This window comes from Natrix helvetica (genome assembly GCF_964273705.1).
Source record: "Natrix helvetica genome assembly, chromosome: 4".
In the NCBI taxonomy this organism is placed as follows: Eukaryota; Metazoa; Chordata; class Lepidosauria; order Squamata; family Natricidae; genus Natrix; species Natrix helvetica.
Genome location: NC_138550.1, coordinates 69058665 through 69081741, shown reverse-complemented (window position 1 = coordinate 69081741; position 23077 = coordinate 69058665). Strand labels below are relative to the sequence as shown.

The window sequence follows — 23077 nt, the reverse complement described above, 5'->3', positions numbered from 1 at the left end:
GACTATGTGCTGGCCAGCCAGTGGAGCCACAATTTGAAAATGGCTGGACACTTCAGGTCCATAAAAACCTCTCTTGTGAAATGCCAATCCTAGTGGCTACACATGAAAAGGGACATTGAGACCTTACGTCACCAGCTGCCTGACTTGCAGCAGGAAAAAGATGTCCACGAAAAACCATGGGATTGCTGCAACCAGTAGCCAACCCCACTGTCTCATGGAAAGAAATTTCCATGAATTTTATTATAGAACTGTCAGAAGGTTCAGGGAACACAGTGATTTTGCTCATAACTGATCTATTCTCCAAGGAGGCTCCCCTTGTCCCAAGCTCCCCCCCCTCTCTGCACGAGCTCTGGCAAGACTGTACAACATGCGTCTAGGCTCTGTGAGGCCCCAGAGAAGATAATTTCCGATTGAGGAGTACAATTTAGATCATAAATTCTGGCAGAATTCCTGAAACTGTTGGGGACCTCCCAGGGACTCAGTTTCATGCACCATCCCCAAACTAACAGAGCTTGTGAACATGCAACTGGTGTTTGGAGCACTACCTCTGTTGCTACTTAGAGATTTTTTTGGAAAATGTGATCAAAGATCCAAAGACCTACAAAATTCCTGACAGTATCAAAAAAGCTAGAGATATTGTCAGGACAATTGCTGTTAGTTCAGCAGAGGTGGAAAGGGGGTTCATATGTTCAGAGCAAAGAACCCGCCTAACTGTTCCAAACATTAGTAACCTGATGACAATAAGCATTTTTGGCATGCCTATTAAGAGATGGGACCCAATTCCTACAGTCAAAAAGTGGCTCAGAGCACACCATCACATGGCTGATGATTCACAAGTGAAGACCAAGAAAAGTGCAACTGAGGAGTCTGGAAGCTTAAGAACAATCTGGAAACTTCAACCACAAAACCAATAAAACAAGTAAGTACTTGAGTGTATCTCTTTCATTGTGTTATTCTTATGTAAGGTGTAAGTGCATGCAATTAAAGTCTTCCTTTCTGTGTTTCTTCTTTGTGCAGGTCATTGGAGCAAAGTGGTGAGGTGGTGGTGTTCAAGATTGGCAAGGACAGACTTCCGGTTCCGGTTGCGGATCCTGACGGGCAGGAATTGCTCGCCCTGCGCACTCCTGGTGGGCTCCCCACTGATCTGGGGGGGCACAGGACGCCCTGGAGGGGCTCCTGCCAAGGGGGCGGCGTAGCGGGGAATCCCCCGTGTCGGCGGCGGCCGGGGGGCTCCCCGCATCGCCCTAGGCACCGGGAGGCAAGAGGGGAGGCGCCGCGGCGTCTTCGGGATGAGGCAGCTGGAAGAAAGCAAGATCTGAAGGACGCAGCTGCTGTGTGGTGAGGTGGAAACTTTCCCCCGTTCCCTTACCTGGCTGAAAGGGGAAAAAAACTGCCGGCTTTTTAAAACTGACTTTCAACCTGTTTTGGAGAAGCGTGACTGGAGGGAGGGGGATTTCCCCCCCCCCTTGGACAAGCAGCTTTAAATGGTTTTGCTCTCTGCCCCCAGAGGAGGAGGTGAGGGGGGAGCCATGCAACGAAATCACGCTCATAGCAAAGGCAGATTTTGGACTGCATTTGTGTAAATGAGGTGATGATCTGAAAACTTTGAAAACTTTTGGATTTTGCCTTCTGATCCCGGAGCTGGCAGGGCAAGATGGCACACTTCCATTGTCTTCATGGACACTGAAACGTGACTCCGCCCATAGAAACTTCAGGCATTTTGTCTTTGCCTCCGTGGCACTCAGATAAATCTCGTTACATTGGACTCTGGGCTTGGAACAAAGGACTTTACTACTTTATTGCCAGGAGCTGAATATAGAAAAGGTTCCTATCTGCTTGGACTCTCTGCCTCGTAACCTCCTCGGTGGTTCTCCTCCCTAATTGTTTCCTCTCTGTATTGACATTGTTATCTCTCTGCTCACTATAATGCCACCCAAAAGACCACCCCCGGGGAAGCCGGGTTTTGCAGTCTCCGCCCCAACATCCTCAGCGTCCAGCCCCAGAGGACAACAGACTTTAACCTCCTTGCTTCAACCCAAGCCTTCTGAGGTGGACTTCCAGCAGATGTTTCAACAGATCTTAAAGGGACAGGAGGACTTAAAAAATCAATTTAAGGAGATGAATGAGCAGCTTAAAGAAAACCAAGACCGGGCGATTAATAACTCACAGAGACTGGATCTTTTGGAGGAAGAGACGGCTGAGATGAGGGGGGGCAGTAGGGGGGGTGCAGAAAGGTAACAAAGAGTTAGAGGACCACCAGATTAAAATGGAATTTGAAAGAATGTCCTTTTCCTTAGGTTTCAAAATGTGATCGAGGCAGATGATGAAGATTTAAGGGACATTATGATAAACCTTTTGGCTGAATATATTAAAAAAGACAAACAACAGATGGGGTGGGACATGGACCTGGTTTATAGAGTAAACTCAGCATACGCTAGAACACATAATGTTCCAAGGGAGGTACATATTAAATTCCTTAGAAAGACTACAAGAGATGAGATTCTGAGTGCACAAAGGGGGCAAGCATTAAAATACCAGGATAGAGAAGTAACCATTCTGAAACAGATCCCTAAGAAAGTGAGAGAGAGAAGAAAAAACTATTCGTTATTAGTGAAGAAATTATACCAGAAAGGGGTGTGGTTTAGATGCCTGATGCCTGAAGGTATGCTAATTTTCTGGGAGGACACAAGAGTTAGAATCAACATAACCATAGAGGCTCAGGCCTTTATGGAAAAAAATAAAGCCATCCTAGATAAACCTGATGATACTACACCAGACACACAGGACACGGGCTCCCCTTGAGATGCACCCGAAGACTACAGCTAGTTCAGAATGCGGCCGCGCGGGCTATCATGGGGAGTACTAGGTACTCCCACATAACACCTATCCTGCGCGAGCTGCACTGGTTGCCTGTGGTTTTTCGGGTGCGTTTCAAGGTGTTGATTACCATCTTCAAAGCGCTCCATGGCACAGGACCTAGTTACCTGCGGGATCGCATCCTACCGCATACATCCCTGCGACCAATTCACTCTCACAGGGAGCGACTCCTCCGGGTGCCGTCCACCAAGCAATGCCAATGGGAGGCACCTAGGAGTAGAGCCTTCTCTGTGATGGGCCCAACCCTCTGGAATGACCTCCCCCCGATATCAGAACTACTACCGACCTCCGCTCCTTCTGACAAAAACTTAAGACTCACCTGTTCCAATTAGCTGGCCTGGCCCATTTATAGTCCCATTTATACCTCCTGGCAAATATTTTACCCTGGGATAGTTTTTAGGGGTGTTTTTAATGTATTTTAAATTTTTAAAATTTTAAATCTAACTTTAACTATTGTACAGTAAACTATTGCTACCTCCTCCAGCCACATTTATATTTATTTTATATTTATATTATGTATATTTACTGTTTTTAATATGACTGTACACCGCCCCGAGTCCCTTCTGGGAGAGGGGCGGTCTAGAAATCAAATAAAAGTTAAAGTTAAAAGTTAAAGGGAGGGGCCGGAGCTCTGCTGGAGGGGGGAGAAGGGGCAACATCGAGAAAACTCATATCACAAAAATGAACAAGAAAATCTGTTTGATGTAAAGTGATTGAAATTATTTGAAGATAAAAGTTTATATGCTGACAGAATACCATTGACCTGTAATAATCTAATGTATTAATAAATGAAATGTATGAGTACGGGGGGAGGGACCACCTCCTGCATATTGTAACTGCCAAAATTTGTAACTTATTCCACTACCCCTTTCCTTGTCTATTTTTCTTAAAAACCAATAAAATTTTGTTTAAAAAAAAAAGATTGGCAAGGACAGTCATCTTTCCTCTGTAAGTAGTTGTTTTATTGTTTTGTGTGCTTGTTTCATCCTGATGCAATGCATGCAATTGAATAGTTCATTTCTGTGTCTCTTCTTTGTGCAGGCCATTCATTGTAGCAAGGGGTCAGTTGGTGATGTTGAAGACACACAAAAGAACAGTCATCTTCTCTATTGTTTTGTGTGCTTGTTTCATCCTAATGCAGTGCATGCAATTGAAGAGTTCATTTCTGTGTCTCTTGTTTGTGCAGGTCATTGAAGCAAGATGGTCAGTGATATTGAAGACAGGCAAGCCAGTTATCTTCCTTCTGTAAGTGGCTCTTTTATTGTTTTGTGTACTTATTTTATTCTTATTTAAGTAGTAAGTGCACAAAATAATAAATTATCTTTTTTATGTCTTCTTTTTGTAGGTCATTCATTGGGGCAGAGAATTCAGTGACATTGACTTGCCCACTCCCACCCAGTCACATGACCACCAAGCCACTCCCACCCAGTCACATGACCACCAAGCCACTCCCACAAAACAGGATACAGAATAGATAGTAAAAACATTTGAAACCCACCACTGGTCTCTGTGGGTGGCACAGCTGTCCCTGGCAGCTCCTGGGTGGCAACTCCACTGATGCTCGGCAGACCTGTGCAGCCTGAAGGAGGTGAAGAGGCCAGTTAGAGAGGTGAGTTCCCGTCGCACACCACTGAGACTGTCAGCGGCTTGTGCAGGTCCATTAGGCTGTGGCCACCGTGAGTAGGGAAAGCCAGATCCCCATCGGAGACCTGGCTGCCAAGATCAGCAGAGTTATTGGGGGGGGGGGGGGGAACGAAAGCAATCCTGGCTGGGCTTGGGCGGCCATAGCACCAATGGGAATTGAGCTTTCCCCGCTGCGATGGCTGCCTTTTGCCTGCTGGGAATGGACATGCTTTTACCACCTCTTCTCAGCCTTTCTAGCTGGCTGCTTTGCCTCCGCGATGGCAGTAGCCTAATGGACCTGCGCAAGCTCAACAGCGCTTTCGGAGAGCTGCCCGAGTGACACTGCTCCTCCTGCGGTCCCTTCCCTGGTCCTTTGCATGCAGTAGGAACAGTAGCCAAAGGCAGATGCACGGGAGAGAGGAATGCGACCTGGATGCATCAATGGAGCAGGTACATGAACCACATCATGTGCCTCACCCGCCCCCGCCCCTCTGCCTGCTGCCAATAAAAGTGCTGCCGCTACCATGCCTGTTTCTTGGAATATCAGCTGCGGAGTTTCTGGCCATCCCCCATGCCCTCTGGCAAGTGAGGGATCTCTTCCCAAGGACCCCATCAGCCGGGAAAAGTCAGCCATGCGAGGAGTGGGTGGGAGTGGCGGGGGGGGGGAGGAGGGAAGAATCCAACCACTGCCCAGGTCAGATACATTGTGTTAGTGGGCCAGATCTGGTCCGCAGGCCGTAGTTTGAGGAACCCCAATCTAAACCTTTCTTCTGCACGGCTAATCTTTCCAGGATATGCAGCATGTCAGTGCTGCCGTTAAGCTATGCTGCAACCTGCTTGCTGCTGGCAGCCTACCATAAAAATGGGAGAGGGAGCTGCAGGATGGAATGAGAGGGAGGGTTGCCAGTGAATATCATGAGGAAATGAAACAATACTTGCACTGTCCTGTGAGAAACACTGGCTGCTTCAAGATCAAGAAAGGAATGCCAGCTGCAAGACAGGGACTGTTTCCAAAACAATTTGTTAGCACCCGTATTTTTTGGTGTATAAGACGCACTTCCCCTCGAAGAACCAAAGGAAGTAACAAGGGCAACAAGAAGCACACGACCTAAATACACATAGAATTATGTTGGGAGAAATCAAGATTCTATCATTGAATATCAATGGTCTAAACTTAACCCAGAAAAGGAAAACAATATTTAATAAATTAAAACATTTGAATTACGATATAATTGCAATGCAAGAGGTCCATATGACTAAAAGACAGATCCAGATCTTAGAATGTCCTAGATTGGGTAAACTTTACACGGCATAGCTGATCAAAAGAAAAGAGGAATAGCATTATATGTTAAAGACACGATCCAGACTAAACCAATTTATCATGATGAGGAAGGGAGAATATTAATCATAGAAATAATGTTAAACCAAAAAAAGGTGTCACTGGTTGTAATATATGCACCTAATGAAGGCCTGGAAAATTTCTATCACAGACTACATAGCATTATTCGAGAGATGGGAAATGAAAATGTTTGTTTACTGGGTGACTTCAATGCTATAGTTGACTATAAAAGTGGAAAGAAGAGAAAAGGAGCTAGGAGAACTTTGCCAATGTCATTCTTCCAAATGGCTGAAGAACTTAATATGTATGATGTATGGCGAGAAAGATGTCCAGAGGGAAAGCAATATACCTTCTACTCGAATAGACATGAATCCTGGTCAAGGATAGATATGGTCTGGCTGCCGATGGAGCTAATCTTGGAAGTGAAGGGGATAGATATAGAACCCAATCTATGGGGTGACCACAATCCCATGAGGATTATATGGAAAAAACAAAAGGGTAGTTATCGTTGGTTACTCAATAGATCAATCCTAAAAGATCAGGAATATATTAAAAGAGTTAGCCAGGAATTAAGATTTTTCTTCAAAGAAAACGGGCCAGGAGATACATCCATACAAAACTTATGGGATACAACTAAAGCATTTATGTTTAGTATTCAATTGTTTTATATTATTTATATTGTTATTCATGTATTTTATCTGCATTTTATCTGACTGTACACCGCCCCGAGTCCCTTTTTGGGAGAGGGGGCGGTTTAGAAATCTAAAGAAATAATAATAATAATAATAATTTATAAGAGGGGTCACAATATCAGCCACAGCCAGGAAGAAAAAAACTGAGAATCTAAAAATAAGAGAGCTGAAAGAAAGGTATAGAAATTTAGAGAGTGAACTTCAAAAGAAACCGCAGAACAGAAGTATAAAAGGAAATATGGAATTGATTAAACATGAATTGGCTATATTTGAAAAAGCAAAATTGGCACAATCTATAAAAAAAGCAAAACAAAATTTCTTTGAGAATGCAAATAAACCGGGGCGGTGGCTATCCTATAGTTTGAGGAAGCAGAAGCAAGAGAACTGGATCAATAAACTACAAGATGAAAAAGGCGAGATCTGCTACCAACTAGAGGAAAAGAAAAATATTATCCAAGAGTTCTATGAACAATTATATAGAGAAAACCGAGACCATACAAAGGAAGGAATATTACAGTACTTGGAAAAGTCAGATCTGCAAAAGGTACCAGAGGAGATTAAGGACATGCTCAATGAGGACATTAAAACATCAGAGATAATCGAGGCCATACAAACACAAAAGAATAATAAAGCTGCAGGGCCGGATGGGTTGCCAGCGAAATATATAAAGAATTCCAGGATATGCTTGTTCCAACATTGTTGGAAATTTATAACACTGTGTTGAAAGAGGCGAAGACACCGTTATCATGGACGGAGGCTAATATTGTATTATTACCTAAGGCGGACACAGACCAGATGTTTATACAAAACTACAGACCAATCTCACTGCTAAATGCAGATTACAAAATTTTTGCTTCAATAATAGCAGAACGGTTGAAAAAAATTCTTACATCATTCATCCATACAAATCAAAACGGATTCCTCCCCAGAAACAAATTAAAAACAATATGAGAATTATGCTGAACATTCTTGAATATTATGAAGTGCACAATGAAAAACAGTTTGCACTAATCTTTCTCGATGCTCAAAAGGCATTTGATAATGTCAACTGGGAATTTTTGCACCAACAATTAGAATACATGGATTGTGGGGATAAATTTATAAACACGATCAGAGCAATTTATACAAATCAAAAAGCCAAAGTAATAATCAATGGTGAATTAATACAAAGTATTGTAATCCAGAAAGGTACAAGACAAGGTTGCGCCCTATCCCCCCTGCTGTTTATATTAACCCTAGAAGTATTAGCCAGGAATGTACGTAAAGAGGTACAGATAAAGGGACTAGAAATCAAAAAGGAGCAATTTAAGTTACAGGCCTTTGCGGACGATCTAGTGTTTGTGTTAGAAGATCCTATAAAGTCTGGTACGAAACTCATTGAGGAATTGACAGAGTATGGGAAAATAGCGGGTTTAAAGATAAATATGACAAAGACCAAAATGCTGACTAAAAATATGACATCAAAAGCGAAAGAGGAGTTAGCAAAGAAATTGGGTATCCAAATTGTCAAAAAAGTTAAATATTTTGGTATACATTTATCTGCGAGGTGTGTGACCATCAAAGATAATTATACTAATTTGATTAATAAAACTAAGAAAGATCTAGAAAGGTGGAAAAACCTACAACTGAGGATCGCAGTTATAAAAATGAATATATTACCAAAAATTTCTTTTCCTATTTCAGAATATTCCCATTAAATTAGAAAAAGGTGTCTTCAAGGATTTGAATCAATTCACTTCCGGTTCCGGCGGCTGACGGCGACGGGCAAGTCCTTTGCCCGCTCCGGCTCCCCGGTGGGCTTCCCCGCTTTCTGGGGGGCACAGGACGCCCCGGAGAGGCGTCCTGCCGAAGGAGCGGCTTGGCGGGGGACCCTGGCATCGGCGGCGGCTGGTGGGGGCCCCTCCGCTTCGCTCCAGGCATCGAGGAGCAGTCTCGTAGGGCGCGCGTGCGTCTTCGCAACAGGCTGATTGGACAATGTAAAAATAGAAGGAAGCAGCGGCGGTGTGGTGAGGCGCTTCCCCTCTTCATTCCCTTTTTCTTGATTTGATGGACCTTTCAGCAATTTAAAACGTTAAACTTTCGGATTTCCTTGGAGGCGCGGCTGGAGGGAGGGGGATTTCCCCCCCACCTTGGACAAGCGGCTTGGAAAAATTCTGCTCTCACCCCCAGGGGAAGGAGGAGGGGGGAGAGCCAACCAATGATGCCTCACCCCTGTAAAAGTGATTTTTCACTGGATTTAGCTCCATAACCTATTGATGACCTGAGAACTTTGTGAACTTTTAAAACTTTACTATGCCTCCGAGCCCAAAGCTGGCAGGGCAAGATGGCACACTTCCGTTGTCTTCATGAACTGTGAAACCTGACTCCACCTTTAAAATTCAGGCTTCCGGTCTTTGTCTCCGTGTCACCCAGAAGAATCTCTTGTGGATTGTTATTTTCTTGAACTCTCTGGGGGAAAAATTCCTCTCTATTGCCAGACTGACTAAAGAAACTCTCTTCTGCCTGGATCTTCTGCCTCCTGGACTCATCTGTCTGCTCTACTTCTCCAGCTGTCCATTCTCCATACTGACTGATCTCTCTACTTTATAAACTATGTCTCCAAAAAGACCACCTCCTGGAAAACCTGGCTTTGCTACTTCTGCCCCGACATCTGCAACATCCAGTCCTGCCACACAATCAAAGATCACAGAACTGATGCAACCTAAGAGTACAGAGATGGATTTGCAACAAATGCTTCAGCAACTTATACAGGGCCAGGAAGAAATTAAGAAACAATTAAAGGAAATGAAGGAAGAAATTAAAGAGAACCAAGTCCAAATCTACAAGAACTCACAGAGACTGGACCTTGTGGAGGGTGGGGTGGCGGAGGTGAGGGGGGGGGGTAGAAGCAGTGCAGAAGGGAAACAAAGAACTTGATATCCAGCAAATGAAAACAGAATTTGAGAGAATGTCCTTTTATCTTAGATTTCAAAATGTCATAGAAGCAGATGGGGAAAATATAAGGGACATTATGACCAATATCTTAGCTGAATATATACCCAAAGATAAACAACAGATGGAATGGGAGATAGACCTGGTCTATAGAGTGAATTCAGCATATGCCAGAACACACAATGTACCCAGGGAGGTCCATATCAAATTTCTTAGGAAAAGCACAAGAGACATAATTCTGGGTGTACAAAGGGGGCAAGCATTGACATATCACGACAGGGAGATAACCATCTTGAAGCAGATCCCAAAAAAAATTAGGGAGAAAAGAAAAAATTATTCGCAATTGGCGAATAAATTATACCAGAAAGGGGTGTGGTTTAGATGGTTGATGCCTGAAGGGATGCTGATATTCTGGGAGGAGACAAGAATCAGAATTAATACACCCATAGAGGCTCAGGCCTTTATGGAAAAAAATAAAGCGAACCTAGAAAAAACAGAAGACTCTTCAACGGTCACACAGGACACGGGAGGGGCCGGAGCTCTGTCAGCGAGAAGGGGCAATACCAAGAAAGCTCAGATCACAAAAATGAATAAGAAAATCACATTGTTATAAACAGACCGAAAGTAGTAATGAAATTATATGTAGATCATATATTACAATATATAAACTGATTGAAAATATTTTTAGAATTAATATGCTGATTTTATATGATTATGTATTAATGTTTTATACTCAGATGTATTCCATGAGTTTGGAGGGAGGGGGCGCCTGCCACACTTTGCAACTGCCAAAATTTGTATACCTTTCCATTTACCTTTTCCCCTATAAATGTTAAAAAAACCAATAAAATTCTTTGAAAAAAAAAAGGATTTGAATCAATTGGTTTGAAATTTATTTGGCAGGGAAGAAAACCAAGAATAAAACTTAAGGCTAGGCAAGACACTAAGAAAAAAGGAGGATTTGGCGTACCAGATTGGGAACTCTATTATACTGCGGCCATTCTAACATGGCTAAGGGAATGGATAATGCTGAGAAATAAAAGATTACTCAAATTGGAAGGCCATAACCTCCAAGCAGGCTGGCATGCCTTCCTCTGGTATGAAAAAGGATCTGCACACAAATATTTTAGTAGACATTACATCAGACAATCTCTGTTACTAATATGGAACAAAATTAAACATGACTACTATACCAAAATACCTATTTTGCTATCTACGATGGAAGCATACATACACCCAAATTTAATCAATATGGAAAATATAGTCACATATAAACAGATATATGAACAGACAAGGGGAGCTCAAAACTAGATCAGAATTGACATCACTAAGAGTACAAGTAGAATGGTGGTCTTATTTATAGATACAATCAAGGTATGCACAGGATAGGAAGAACGAAGGTATTGCCAAAGACTACACAATATTAGATAAACTTTTGATACAGACAGAAAACAGACTGATCAAAGTGCTGTACAGATTTTTGTTGGGATATAAGCTAGAGGAGGAACATGTCAAAGAAACCATGGTCGCCTGGGCGAAAAATTTCGGTTACAATGTGAAATTGGCTAAGTGGGAAAAACTTTGGATACTTAATCAGAAACTAACATTGGCTACGGCGTATAAAGAAAATATTTATAAATATTTATAAGATGTTCTACACTTGGCATCTCCCCCCAGCACGGCTTTCCAAAATGTTCAAAAATCTGGCTCCAAACTGTTGGAAGTGTAAAAAAACACCAGGCACTTTCTATCATATGTGGTGGATGTGCAATGAGGCAAAAAAATATTGGAAAATGATTCAATCATGGTTAGAACAAATGGTGGGAGAACAAATTATGTTTAAACTTTTCTCCTAGGCATAATACCGGAGGGGTTTAAGAAAGATACACTTCATCTAATTATACATATACTAACTGCAGCGCGCATAACCTATGCACAGTATTGGAAAAAAGAAAATACACCATCAGAGCTAGATATAATCAGAAAAGTGTTCACCTGTGCAGAAGTAGATAGGCTTACTCTTGAACTTAAAAATAAAGGGGAATCAGAATATTTTGAAGTATGGAATAGATTTTATGATTGGTATAAGACAAGATGACAAGACTGGAACAAACGTATATATTGTGATTGGACAGAAGGATAGACAATGTATTAAGTAGTTTAATTGTTAATGGTTGAAACTAGCTGTATATAATGTGAATCTATGGTCACTCCGACTCCGCAGTATTGCATTGTTTTAAATGTAAAAATAATAAAAATATATATTTTTTTAAAAGACGCACTTCCCCTCCCCAAAAGCGGGTGGAAATGTCTGTGTGTCTTATACAGCAAATGTTTCCTCAGCCCCGCCCACCCACCCACCGGCCCTCACCCTTCGACCTCTGCCTCCCAGCAATTTGCCTCCTTGCGGCAAACATGTATATTATTGAGTGTATGGTTTTTAAATTTGTACCTGTACACCGCCCCGAGTCCCTTCGGGGAGAGGGGGCGGTCTAGAAGTTTAATAAATTAAATTAAATTAAACAGCCTGATCAGCTTCAGCACAGCCTAATTTAGCACGAGCAGCTGATCAGCAGTTGGATCTACCTCCTGAAATACCGCCTATCAGCTGTTCCAGGCTACAGGGATTGTCGCCACCCATCACTGTCACCACCCTATTGCCACCTCTGCATGCTGAGTTTCCAGCCTCCATGTGCCCTGTTTTTGGCCTGAGTGTGCCTCATTTTTGGGCTCCATGTGCCCCATTTTTTGCCTCTGTGCGCTGTTTTCAGCCTGTTCCAGGTGGGGATCACCGCCACCACCTATGCCTGCCATCTGGAACAGATCAAAAATGGGACGTGCAAAAGACGAAAATGTGATATGTGGTGGTAGCGGCAGCAATACCCGCAGCCTGAAACAGCTGATAGGCAGTATTCATGAAGGCAGATCCAACTGTCAATCAGCTGCCCATGTTTAATCAGGCTGGGCTGAAGCTGAACAGGCTGTTTGCTGTAAGGAGGCAAATTGCTGAGAGGCAGACAGATTTTTTTTCTTGTTTTCCACTCCAAAGGCTAGGTGTGTCATATAGTCCAGAGCATCGTATAATCTGAAAAATACGGTAATAGGACACTTGAGGTGGAAGGGGACATGGAAAAATTAAGTATATACTTTGGGCAGGAAAACATCAGATCCAGCTTTGCTTCTTCTGTAACCAGTTGGCTTTAATATAGTATACTTTTGGCTAACTAAGAGTTGTTTTTTTCTAACTGACCAAGTAGGGACAGCTGACAAATTGCTTTGGTCCCTGCGAAGGTGGGCTAGATATTGATAGTTGCATTCCATTTCCCAAGCATATGACCTTGGGAGGATGAGACAATGATTCAGGATGGCATTAAGCTTAGTTTTTGTTTCCCCATTCTCCAGCTCCCTCCCCTCATTGTTTGTGGCAGGTTGGCATCTAATGAAGCAGGGCTGGAGTGAGGGATGGCAGTTCTAACATTCACCCACCCCTCCCTGAAAAAGGGCTAGTCCTAAGGGGAAAAAAGAGAAATTAGCATTAGGGATTTAATTAGATTTATCAGGGTATTGGTTGTGGAATTTGGAAAGCAAGCATGGGGATTACACATGTTGGGCATTGACACACTCAAACTCAGAAAGCAGATTTTTTTTTCAAAGGATCAAGTACTGGAGTTAGCTTCAGTGAATTTGCGAATCAAGGATGTCTGATGTCAAAATATTGTTCCCCTTCAATCAGGATTGAGGCAGGTAGTGGTTTTGTGGTGGGGTAACACAACTGTGAGGGTGATTCAGCTTTAAAAGGCTGAATATTCCTGAGGTTTTTGGGTAACTACTTCAACTATCACCGGATGGGGGAATCCTGATGATGGGGAAAGGGCCAACATATTTTGATCCCAATTTTATGCATGTTTTGCATCTATTCCTTCATCTCCCCCATATTATTTTTCATATCATTATGTTTTTTGCCATGGTATCCTGGATAGACTGAAACATCATTAGTATCTTTTTTGAAATATATTAATCTTTTCTTGTTGCGACATATTGTTTAATGATCTTTGATTTGATGGACTAGAGGCAGCTGATGATGTAGAAGATGCTTTCTTTCAAATTTTAGTTAGGTTTGGAATACTTGTCATTTTAATAAGTAGAATTAAATCTATCGGAAGGAAGAAAAAGATTAATCCAATGTAGCCCACCCAAACCACAATATCCCAAGTATCCAAGAAGTTAGGAAACTGTCCCCAAAACCCAGTTCTCTCAGTCACCAAGCATGTCTTCAAAGCCACTTATATTTTATAATCCACAAAGTCAGTCTATTAGAAACATTGGAAAAGACTTCTTAATTTCTAAAGTCAGCAAGTTATATCCTTATCTTCTGTCAGTATTTGTGATCCAAATGGCTCACCAAATTCCCCAGTGTTCAGAAAGCCACTTCCCTTGGTTTCAAAACAATTCCAAGTTCTTCCACTGTTCTACTCTATCAAGAGTATTTGTAATCCACAAAGGTTCAAAGAGTTTCAATAAATTCACCTTCTGTCTCCAAGCAACCAGCAAAACAACTCTACAGCTGTTCCTTTGTCTCTTTTATCTTTATCAGTCAGTTTATGTCTACTTCCTCTTTATTCCCAGCATTTATTTCACTTGTGTAATGTATTTTCCAAACAGTAAGTGTCACCCTAACTCCTCTTCATGTTTATACAGGGAGGTTTAAAAGTTTAAAGATTCACTTCCGGTTCTGGCGGCTGACGGCGATGGGCAGGGACTGCTCACCCCGCGCATCCCTGGTGCGCTCCCCACTCCTTGGGGGGCACAGGACGCCCCGCAGAGGCGTTCTGCCGGAGGAGCGGCACGGCGGGGGGACACCTGGATCGGTGGCGGCCGGCGGGGGCCCCCCGCTTCGCTCCAGGCACCGAGGAGCACGAAGGGGAGACGCTCCTGCGTTTTCGCTGTGAGGCTGATCGGAGATAAGAAAGCTGAAGGATGCAGCGGCGGTGCGGTGAGGCGTAAACTTCCCCCATTCCCATTATAAACTTTAAAACTTGTCAGGTGTGTGAACTTTATCTTTCGGCTTGACTTGGAGAGGCGCGGCTGGAGGGAGGGGGATTTCCCCCCCCTCGGACAGGCGGCTGGAAACAACTGTGCTCTTAGCCCCAAGGGAAGGAGGAGGGGGAGAGCCAACCAATGATGTCACGCCCCTACTAAGTGGACTTTTGGACTCAAACTTATGATACAATGATGATCTGAAAACTTTGGGAATTTTGAACTTTGAAAACTTTACTTGTTGCCTCTAAACCCGAAGCTGGCAGGGCAAGATGGCACACTTCCGTTGTCTTCATGAAATGTGAAATTTGACTGCACCTTCAAAACTTCAGGCTTCCGGTCTTTGACTCCGTGCTACTCAGACAAATCTCTTGTTGATTGATTGCTTTTGAACTCCCTGGAGTGAAAAACTTTTGCTCTTCTGCCAGGGTGATTAGAAAAAAACTCTCTTCTGTCTGGACCCTCTGTCTCCTGGACTCTCCTGGCTGTTCTACCTTCCTGACTGATCACTCTCTATACTGACTGGACTCTTGATTCCTTAAACAATGCCACCTAAAAAACCACCTCCTGGAAAGCCAGGCTTTGCTGCCTCTGCCCCGACATCTGCAACCTCCAGTCCTAGTACACAATCGACGATAACAGCCTTAATGCAACCTAAATCTACGGAGCTGGAGTTTCATCAAATGTTCCAGCAACTTCTACAGGGACAAGAGGAAATAAAGAGACAATTGAAGGAGATGAAAGAAGAAATTAAAGAGAACCAGGACAAAATTAATAAGAACTCACAGAGACTAGATCTTTTGGAGGGTGGGGCGGCTGAGATGAGGGAGGGGATAGAGGGGGTGCAGAAGGGAAACAAAGAACTTGATACCCAACAAATGAAAATGGAGTTTGAGAGAATGTCTTTTTATCTTAGATTCCAAAATGTGATGGAGACAGATGATGAAAATATAAGGGACATCATGACAAGCATTTTGGCTGAGTATATCCAGAAGGAGAAACAACAGATGGGGTGGGAAATACACCCAATGTTCCCAGGGAGGTACACATTAAATTCCTTAGGAAAAGCACAAGAGATGAAATCCTGAGTGCACAAAGGGGGCAAGCTTTGACATACAAAGATAAGGAGATAACCATTCTGAAACAGATCCCCAAGAAAGTGAGGGAAAAAAGAAAAAATTATTCGCAATTGGTGAATAAATTATACCAGAAGGGGGTGTGGTTTAGATGGTTGATGCCTGAAGGTATGTTAATATTCTGGGAGGAGACAAGAGTTAGAATCAATACACCCATAGAGGCACAGGCCTTTATGGAGAAAAACAAAGTACTTCTAGAAAAACCAGAAGATTCCCTAACAGGCATACAAGACACGGGAGGGGCCAGAGTTCTGCCAGCGGGGGGAGATGGGGCGACATCAAGAAAGCTCAGATCACAAAAATGAGTAAGAAAAGTCACTTGATATAAACTGTTCGAAATTACCAATTGAATTTACCACACTGACCACATGTTACTACTTAACATTGAATTTTATGCAAATGTATACTATGAGTTTGGAGGGGGGGGGTGCACCTACCGCATTTCGCAACTGCCAAAATTTGTAACCTTTCCCTTACCTTTTCCCTTTGCAAAATACTAAAAAACCAATAACTTTGTTTAAAAAAAAAAGTTTAAAGATTCATTCCTCAAAAATTTGTCTGTTCCAAATAACAACAACAACAACAAAAGGTCTTCCCCCATTTCTTACAGTTTTTATGCAATTATAATGTCAGTCCGGTCTTTCCCTTTTCTTTTAGTGTATTTGATTCTCACTAAGTTTCCTTTAAAAAAAATCTATTGGCTCGAAATCTCACTCGTTGCTTTTTTGGGGGGAGGGTAAACAATCCCTCCCTTCTTTATGGAGTCCCGCTTTTCAAAACATTCTTTTTTGGGGGGGGGGTATAAACACGGTAGAAATTACAGAGTTCGCACCCAGATCTGATACAATTTTCTCGAGACATTGATTTGTACTTCTTCTTTCCTAGATGTCATAGCTTCAGTCAGGCCATAATGGCCATCTTCTCTTCTGCCTTCAGATCTAGCAAGGGGACCACGATCTCATGATGAACTAAGGGTCCCTACTATCTTTGGCCCTGTAGAACATCCTGGCGTACAGAAATTAGCTGGGTTTTGCGGAGCCCCGCTGATCTACATCTATATTGCAACGACACCAATACCAAATAAAGCAGTACAAGAGGTGTTCCGTGAACTAACAGCCGTCCAATTGGATAGACCTCCTGCCTTTTGCTGAGGTCGTGTACAATAATGTGGTTCATAGTAGCATGGGACTAACTCCATTCAAAGTAGTGAGCAGCATGGACTTTGTCCCAATGTCAGAATATCCACGGGATCCCCCCTCCTCAGTCACCTTTACAGGCTGGCTACCAACACTGAAAGCAGCATGGGAAAATGTCAAGGAAGTGCTAGCTAAAGTGGCACAGACCTATAAGAAACAGGCAAACACCGAGCCCAGCAATGGCTGTTCCAAGGGGGAAAAAGATCTACCTCTCCACAAAGTACTTGAGGTTAAAACTTCCCAGCAAGAAGCTGGGAACCAAGTTCATGGGATCACTACCCCATGAGGTCCTGGACCCAGTGATCATAGGGGGCCAAATCCATTATAAAGTGCAACACATCCTCAACTCGAGGTAGCACAGGAGACAACTCCAATACCTAATCAAGTGGAAGGGCTACCCCTTATCAGAGGCATGTTGGGTAAAAAGCAGAAGCATCCAAGCTGACAGCCTCATAGCTAAATTCCATGAAAACAATACACCAAAATCTGGGGGGGAGTCACACTCCTGAAATCAATACCTGTACTCAACTATTTTTGCTTTGCACAGGTCACCTTCAGGAAGTGAGGGAAACAGAATGTCAACTTGTGAAGTATTCCTGACCTGCTCTCAAGTTGCTATAGGCAACGGGATGGGGAATCAAGCCTCACAGTTGCAGCAAGGGAATCGCACTTCAGTCAAAACAAAAGCACATTCCAGCCATCTCTATGTCAAGGCCATCTCCATGGATACACACAGTGGCCAGAGGAAGGGACTCTACAACCCGCAAAATTGCTTCATTGGGGAATGTGACTGACAACACACCTTGGGGGAAGGGGGAAACAAGGCTCAAGCTGGGATGTGGATTAAGTCAGCTGGCCAGCGTGCCCTGACAAATGGCTCCACATGCCACCTGTGGCACGCGTGCCATAGGTTCGTCATCACAGCCTTAGTGTCTAAGTTCTCTGCCAGAAGCTTATTAAGGACTTGGCAGACTAGCTTGACATGCTCCTCCATTGTCTCGGTGCAAATGAGAATGTCATCAAGGTAAACTAGGACCCTCTTATACAAGTGCTCGTGCAGCACCTCGTCATTCATGAGGGGAAGTGGGTACATATTGTCCATGCACACCCCATTGATTCCCCTAAACTCTACACATAATCTCTTTTCCTTGAACAGGACTGGGGCTACTACTCGGGATTTAGCTGGCTGGATAAAGCCCCTGGCTAGATTCTTGTCAATGTAATAATAATAATAATAATAATAATAATAATAATAATAATAATAATAATAATAATAATAATAATAATAATAATAATAATAATAATAATAATAATAATAATAATAATAATAATAATAATAATAATAATAATAATAATAATAATAATAATAATAATAATTTTATTTGATTAGCCGCAACCCTCTCCCGAAGGACTCGGGGCGGCGTACAATCAAAAACGGGTAAAAATACACATAAGACAAACATATATACAAAAAGAACAGAGACATATACATATGTGCATGGAGGAGAGTTGACTTATAAGTGAAAGACAATTAAAAACACAATTTAAAATCCCCTTAAATAAAATTACTAAATTAAAAAACCCATCAGGAGCGTTACGAAGTTATGGTTGAGCCAGGCCAGCTATTTGGAAAAGGTGGGTCTTGAGCTTGACACGGAAGGAGCGGAGGTCAGTAGTGGTCCTAATATCCGGGGGGAGGTCATTCCACAGGGCTGGGCCCGCCACAGAGAAGGCTCTGCTCCTAGGCGCCGCCCCATGGCACTGTCTGGTGGACGGCACCTGGAGAAGTCCCTCTCTGTGCGAGCGGATGGGTCGTAGGGATGTATGGGGCAGAATACGATCCCGCAGGTAACTAGGTCCTGAGCCATGGAGCGCTTTAAAGATCGTAATCAAGACCTTGAAACGCACTCGATAGACCACAGGAAGCCAGTGCAGCTCGCGCAGGAGAGGTGTCACATGGGAGTACTTAGTACTCCCCATAATCACCCGCGCGGCCGCATTCTGGACCAACTGCAGTCTCCGAGTGCATTTCAAGGGAAGCCCCATGTAGAGAGCGTTACAGTAGTCCAGGCGAGACGTCACCAGCGCATGGGTGACTGTGCGTAGGGCGTCCCGGTCCAATAGGGGGCGCAATTGGCGCACCAGGCGAACCTGGTGGAACGCCCCCCTGGCCACGGCTGTCACATGTTCATCCATGGACAGCCTGGCATCCAGGAGGACGCCCAAATTGCGCGCCCGTTCCACGGGGGCGAGTTGAATGCCCCCAGTGGCCAGAGATGGAATTATCTGGTTGAACCGGGGAGCCGGAACCCACAGCCACTCCGTCTTGGAAGGGTTGAGCCTGAGTTGGTTGTCATCCATCCAGACCCGTACGGCTTCCACACACCGGGACATCACCTTGACGGCCTCGTTGGGGTGGTTCGGGGTGGAAATGTACAGCTGAGTATCATCAGCGTACAGATGATATCCCACCCCGAAACCACGGATGATCTCACCCAGCGGCTTCATGTATGTGTTGAACAGGAGTGGCGAGAGGACAGACCCCTGCGGCACCCCACAAGTAAGGGGGCTTAGGGTCGACCTCTGCTCCCCTGCCAACACACGTTGCGTCCGGCCGGAGAGGTAGGAGCCGAACCACCGCAAAACGGTGCCCCGGACCCCCAACCCCTCCAGTCGGTGCAACAGGATACCATGGTCGATGGTATCAAAAGCCGCCGAGAGGTCTAATAGGACCAGGATAGAGGAACAGCCCCTATCTCTGGCCCTCCAGAGATCATCTACCAACGCGACCAAGGCTGTCTCTGTGCTGTGCCCAGGGCGAAAGCCGGACTGGCGCGGGTCTAGATAATCATTCTCCTCCAGATGTCGTGGAAACTGAGAAGCCACCACACTCTCTACAACCTTCGCCAAAAAGGGAAGGTTGGAGACAGGACGATAATTGGCCAGCTCCGTAGGGTCCAGGGAAGGCTTCTTGAGCAAGGGTCTCACCACCGCCTCTTTCAAGGTGTAGAGCGGCCGGGAGAGACCCCTCCCCCAACGAAGCGTTCACTAGGCCCAGGAGCCAGTCGCGTGTAACCTCCCAGGATGCCAGTACAAGCCAGGAGGGACACGGGTCCAGCAAACATGTGGTAGGTCGCAGTCGTCCACGCAATCTGTCCAAATCCTTGATGACAACCAAGTCAAACTCCTCCCAAAAAGGTTTCTCAAGACTCGCCACTGGCGTCTCGACTGGGCCACTGAAGGGGACCCAATCCTTCCGGATTTGAGCGACTTTATCCTGCAGATATTTCCCAAACTCCTCTGCCCTACCCTGTAAAGGGGCCTCCCGCGGCCTCTGAAACAGAAGGGAGCGGGACACCCGAAACAGGGCGGCAGGGCGGTTCTCTGCGGATGCAATGAGAGCGGCACAATATTGACGTTTGGCCGTTCTCAATGCCACTAGGTACGTCCTTAAATGGGCTCGTACCTGTGCTCGGTCAAATTCGGATCGGGAGGATCTCCAACGACTCTCTAGGCATCTCTTGCGGCGCTTCATCACCCTTAGCTCCTCGGTAAACCAAGGAGCCAGGGTGGATCGTTGCCGCCGGAGAGGCCGCAAAGGCGCCACCCGGTTCAAGGCCCCGGTAGTCGCATTGTTTCACGCGGCCACCAGGTCCTCTACCCGAGGGCGGGTCAGGGCTGCAGGAGGTGGCCCAAGCTCCGTCTGGAACCTGTCTGGTTCCATCAGGCGCCTGGGGCGGAACCATCTAGTGTTTTCCGGTTCCGCCTCCCTGCAGCGAGGAGTAGCACCAGGGAAGTCAAGTCGGAGGAGTGAGTGATCTGACCATGACAGAGGAGTGATGGTTAAATGTACTTCCTCAGCTCCTTCATCTCCTTGGGGATCATGAAGTACATCTAGGGCTTGGGTAATTTTGCCCCTGGCAGGTTCTCAAATGCTCAGTTCATGGACCTGTGAGGAGGCAGCATGTCGTACTCCTCCTTCCCGAACACCTCTGCCAGGTCCTGGTATTCTCTGGGGATGGTCTGGGTCCCCTGACCCTGCTCTTGAATGTTCTGGGCCCTCAACTCCTGTCCTCTGTGAAGAGGCAACCAACAGGTGATGAATTTCTCAGCACTCCCTTCTGCCATTGTTAGGGTACACTGATTTGGCCTTGGTTCTCAGGAGTCTTATTGTTATGTCTGGCACATTGGATGAAAACATTCTACAGTCCATAAGTCCCCATTTCCCCCATAAGTATGGCAACTAAGAAATGAAGCAAGAAAAATATGGCTTCAGCTAGAGTCGTTTTGAGAGTTGACATACATACTGTACAATTGAATCCAATTATTTTCCATTCTCCTACACTCTATTTGACTTAAAAAATTATGGAAATGATTTTTTCATGAGCTGCACTTAATTATAGACATAGAGGATATCTATTTGTAAAGCATTGTCCGTTAGTGCACAACCTTTCTAGGTCCAGGTGCAGCTACTCTATACTTTGCATGCAGAAATATCAAGGTTTATTGTTTTTAAAACTGCTTCAAATCAGTTTCTGACTGATTTTGGCAGCAGCATATAATCAGTTTGACTCTGAGAGATAGGTTCTGATATTTCCAGATAACAAATTCTACAGTTTTGGTCACATATACACAGCAACTTAAATGGTTTTGCATTTTAATAAATTTTCAAGAAATCTGTTTTTCAATATTAAAGTAAAAACATTTATATTACTGAATATAGCACCAACTCCAACTTCAGTAACTTATAGAAAGCATTACCACTTTTGGAAATTCTCTTGTTATTTTAATTTTTTTTTCACAACTGGGTGGACTGCAACCCTGATTTCCAGTTCCATGAAATAGTGAACTAAAGATTCCTCTAATAAGATAATTTTAACGCATACTGCAGGATTCAGTTGCAACTCACAGGTTCATTTTATTCAGCACAGCAAACTAATACTCTTAGCCAAAATTTAATTTGTCTCTTAAAGCTTTGTTTCATTGTATTTCTATGTATCTTACTATGTATAAACAGGAATATAGATTCAATCCTATAGCAGCTCATTTAGCATATGACAGGGCAGTCAATTTTTTCAAAAGTATCAACCCAATACCCAAACAGTTTTCTCATAAAAAGTTTGATTCATCAGGTTTAAAGTTTCAGAGCCATTTTCTTCATTTGATTCCTAAAACTCTAGCCATTCCATCATGTAAATACAGTTTGCAGGAGATACTTCTCCACCTTCATGGCAATCATCAAAAACCTAGGAAGGGAATAAGATACAAATATAATATATTATTTGATCAATCAAACTGTATCAACCAATATTCACAAACAATTATGTGAACAATTTATATACAAGTAACCTTACCTCTAAACTGTAAGTATAGAGTGGTGCTAGCTGCTGCTCAAAGAGAATCTATGAAGACTCACAAATTATACAGAATAACAGAATTGGAACGGATTTGGAAGTCTTCAAGTCAAACTGTCTGTTCAAGCAGGAAATTCTATACCATGGTTTCTTAAAAACTTCCAGTGATCAAGCACCCACAACTTCTGAAGGCAAGCCACTCAACTGTCAGGAAATTTCTTATTTTTAGGATGGTGTTCTGACCCAGCCTTAGCAGAACCAATAAACAGACTCCTGGTCCCCAAAACCCCTCTTCATTTAGCTACTGTGAATTACCGTCATTCACACACCAAAAAGTCCAGGCAATAATCCTTCCAAGGGTTAACTGAAGTACAGACCTTATCAGTTCCTTGGGATAAATGCCAGGCCAGAAGCTTCCAGCTGCAAAGCTGTAAATTAAATTCTGACAAACAATCTCTGAGGCACGAACCACGATGAGCAAATCTTCTGACTGAATGGTTGTCTCCCACAACCATCACTCCCCTTTTCCTTCTATTTATTCCCCAGCCAGGGAGGGGCCATTCAGTGTCCATGTGTGCCTTGCTTCCCGAGTTGAGCCCTGGTCCTCAGTTGTTCTCATCTCCTCAAAGCTCTGCGCATTCATGCATCTGGAACAGGCTACAGCTGTTCTTCCTGCCCACTTATTTCAGCCTCCGAAGGCAGTTGCCTCTCCGGTGGCTGAGAAATGTTGGATGGCCCTGACTCTAATTCTGTTTCCAATGCACAGCATCCATCAGAGCTTTCTCCAGACTCCAGTACTGACCCAAGTTCCTCCCCAACTTCCTCATCATCTGAGTCTGCCGCCAGCTATGTTGGTAGATGGCGGGCCATAACAGATGGATCTCTCTTTGAT

At 44.0% G+C, this 23077-nt stretch overlaps 1 protein-coding gene across 1 annotated transcript in view; it reads right to left on the bottom strand.

The window, feature by feature from the left end:
* Nucleotides 1–21476: 21476 nt before the first annotated feature.
* Nucleotides 21477–23077, bottom strand: part of POLR3F (RNA polymerase III subunit F) — a 107928-nt gene continuing 106327 nt past the window's right edge. The window contains exon 9 of the mRNA XM_081950500.1: nt 21477–22077. Coding sequence (XP_081806626.1) covers nt 22000–22077 — 78 coding nt within the window. The 3' untranslated portion in view covers nt 21477–21999. The remainder of the gene's footprint in view (nt 22078–23077) is intronic.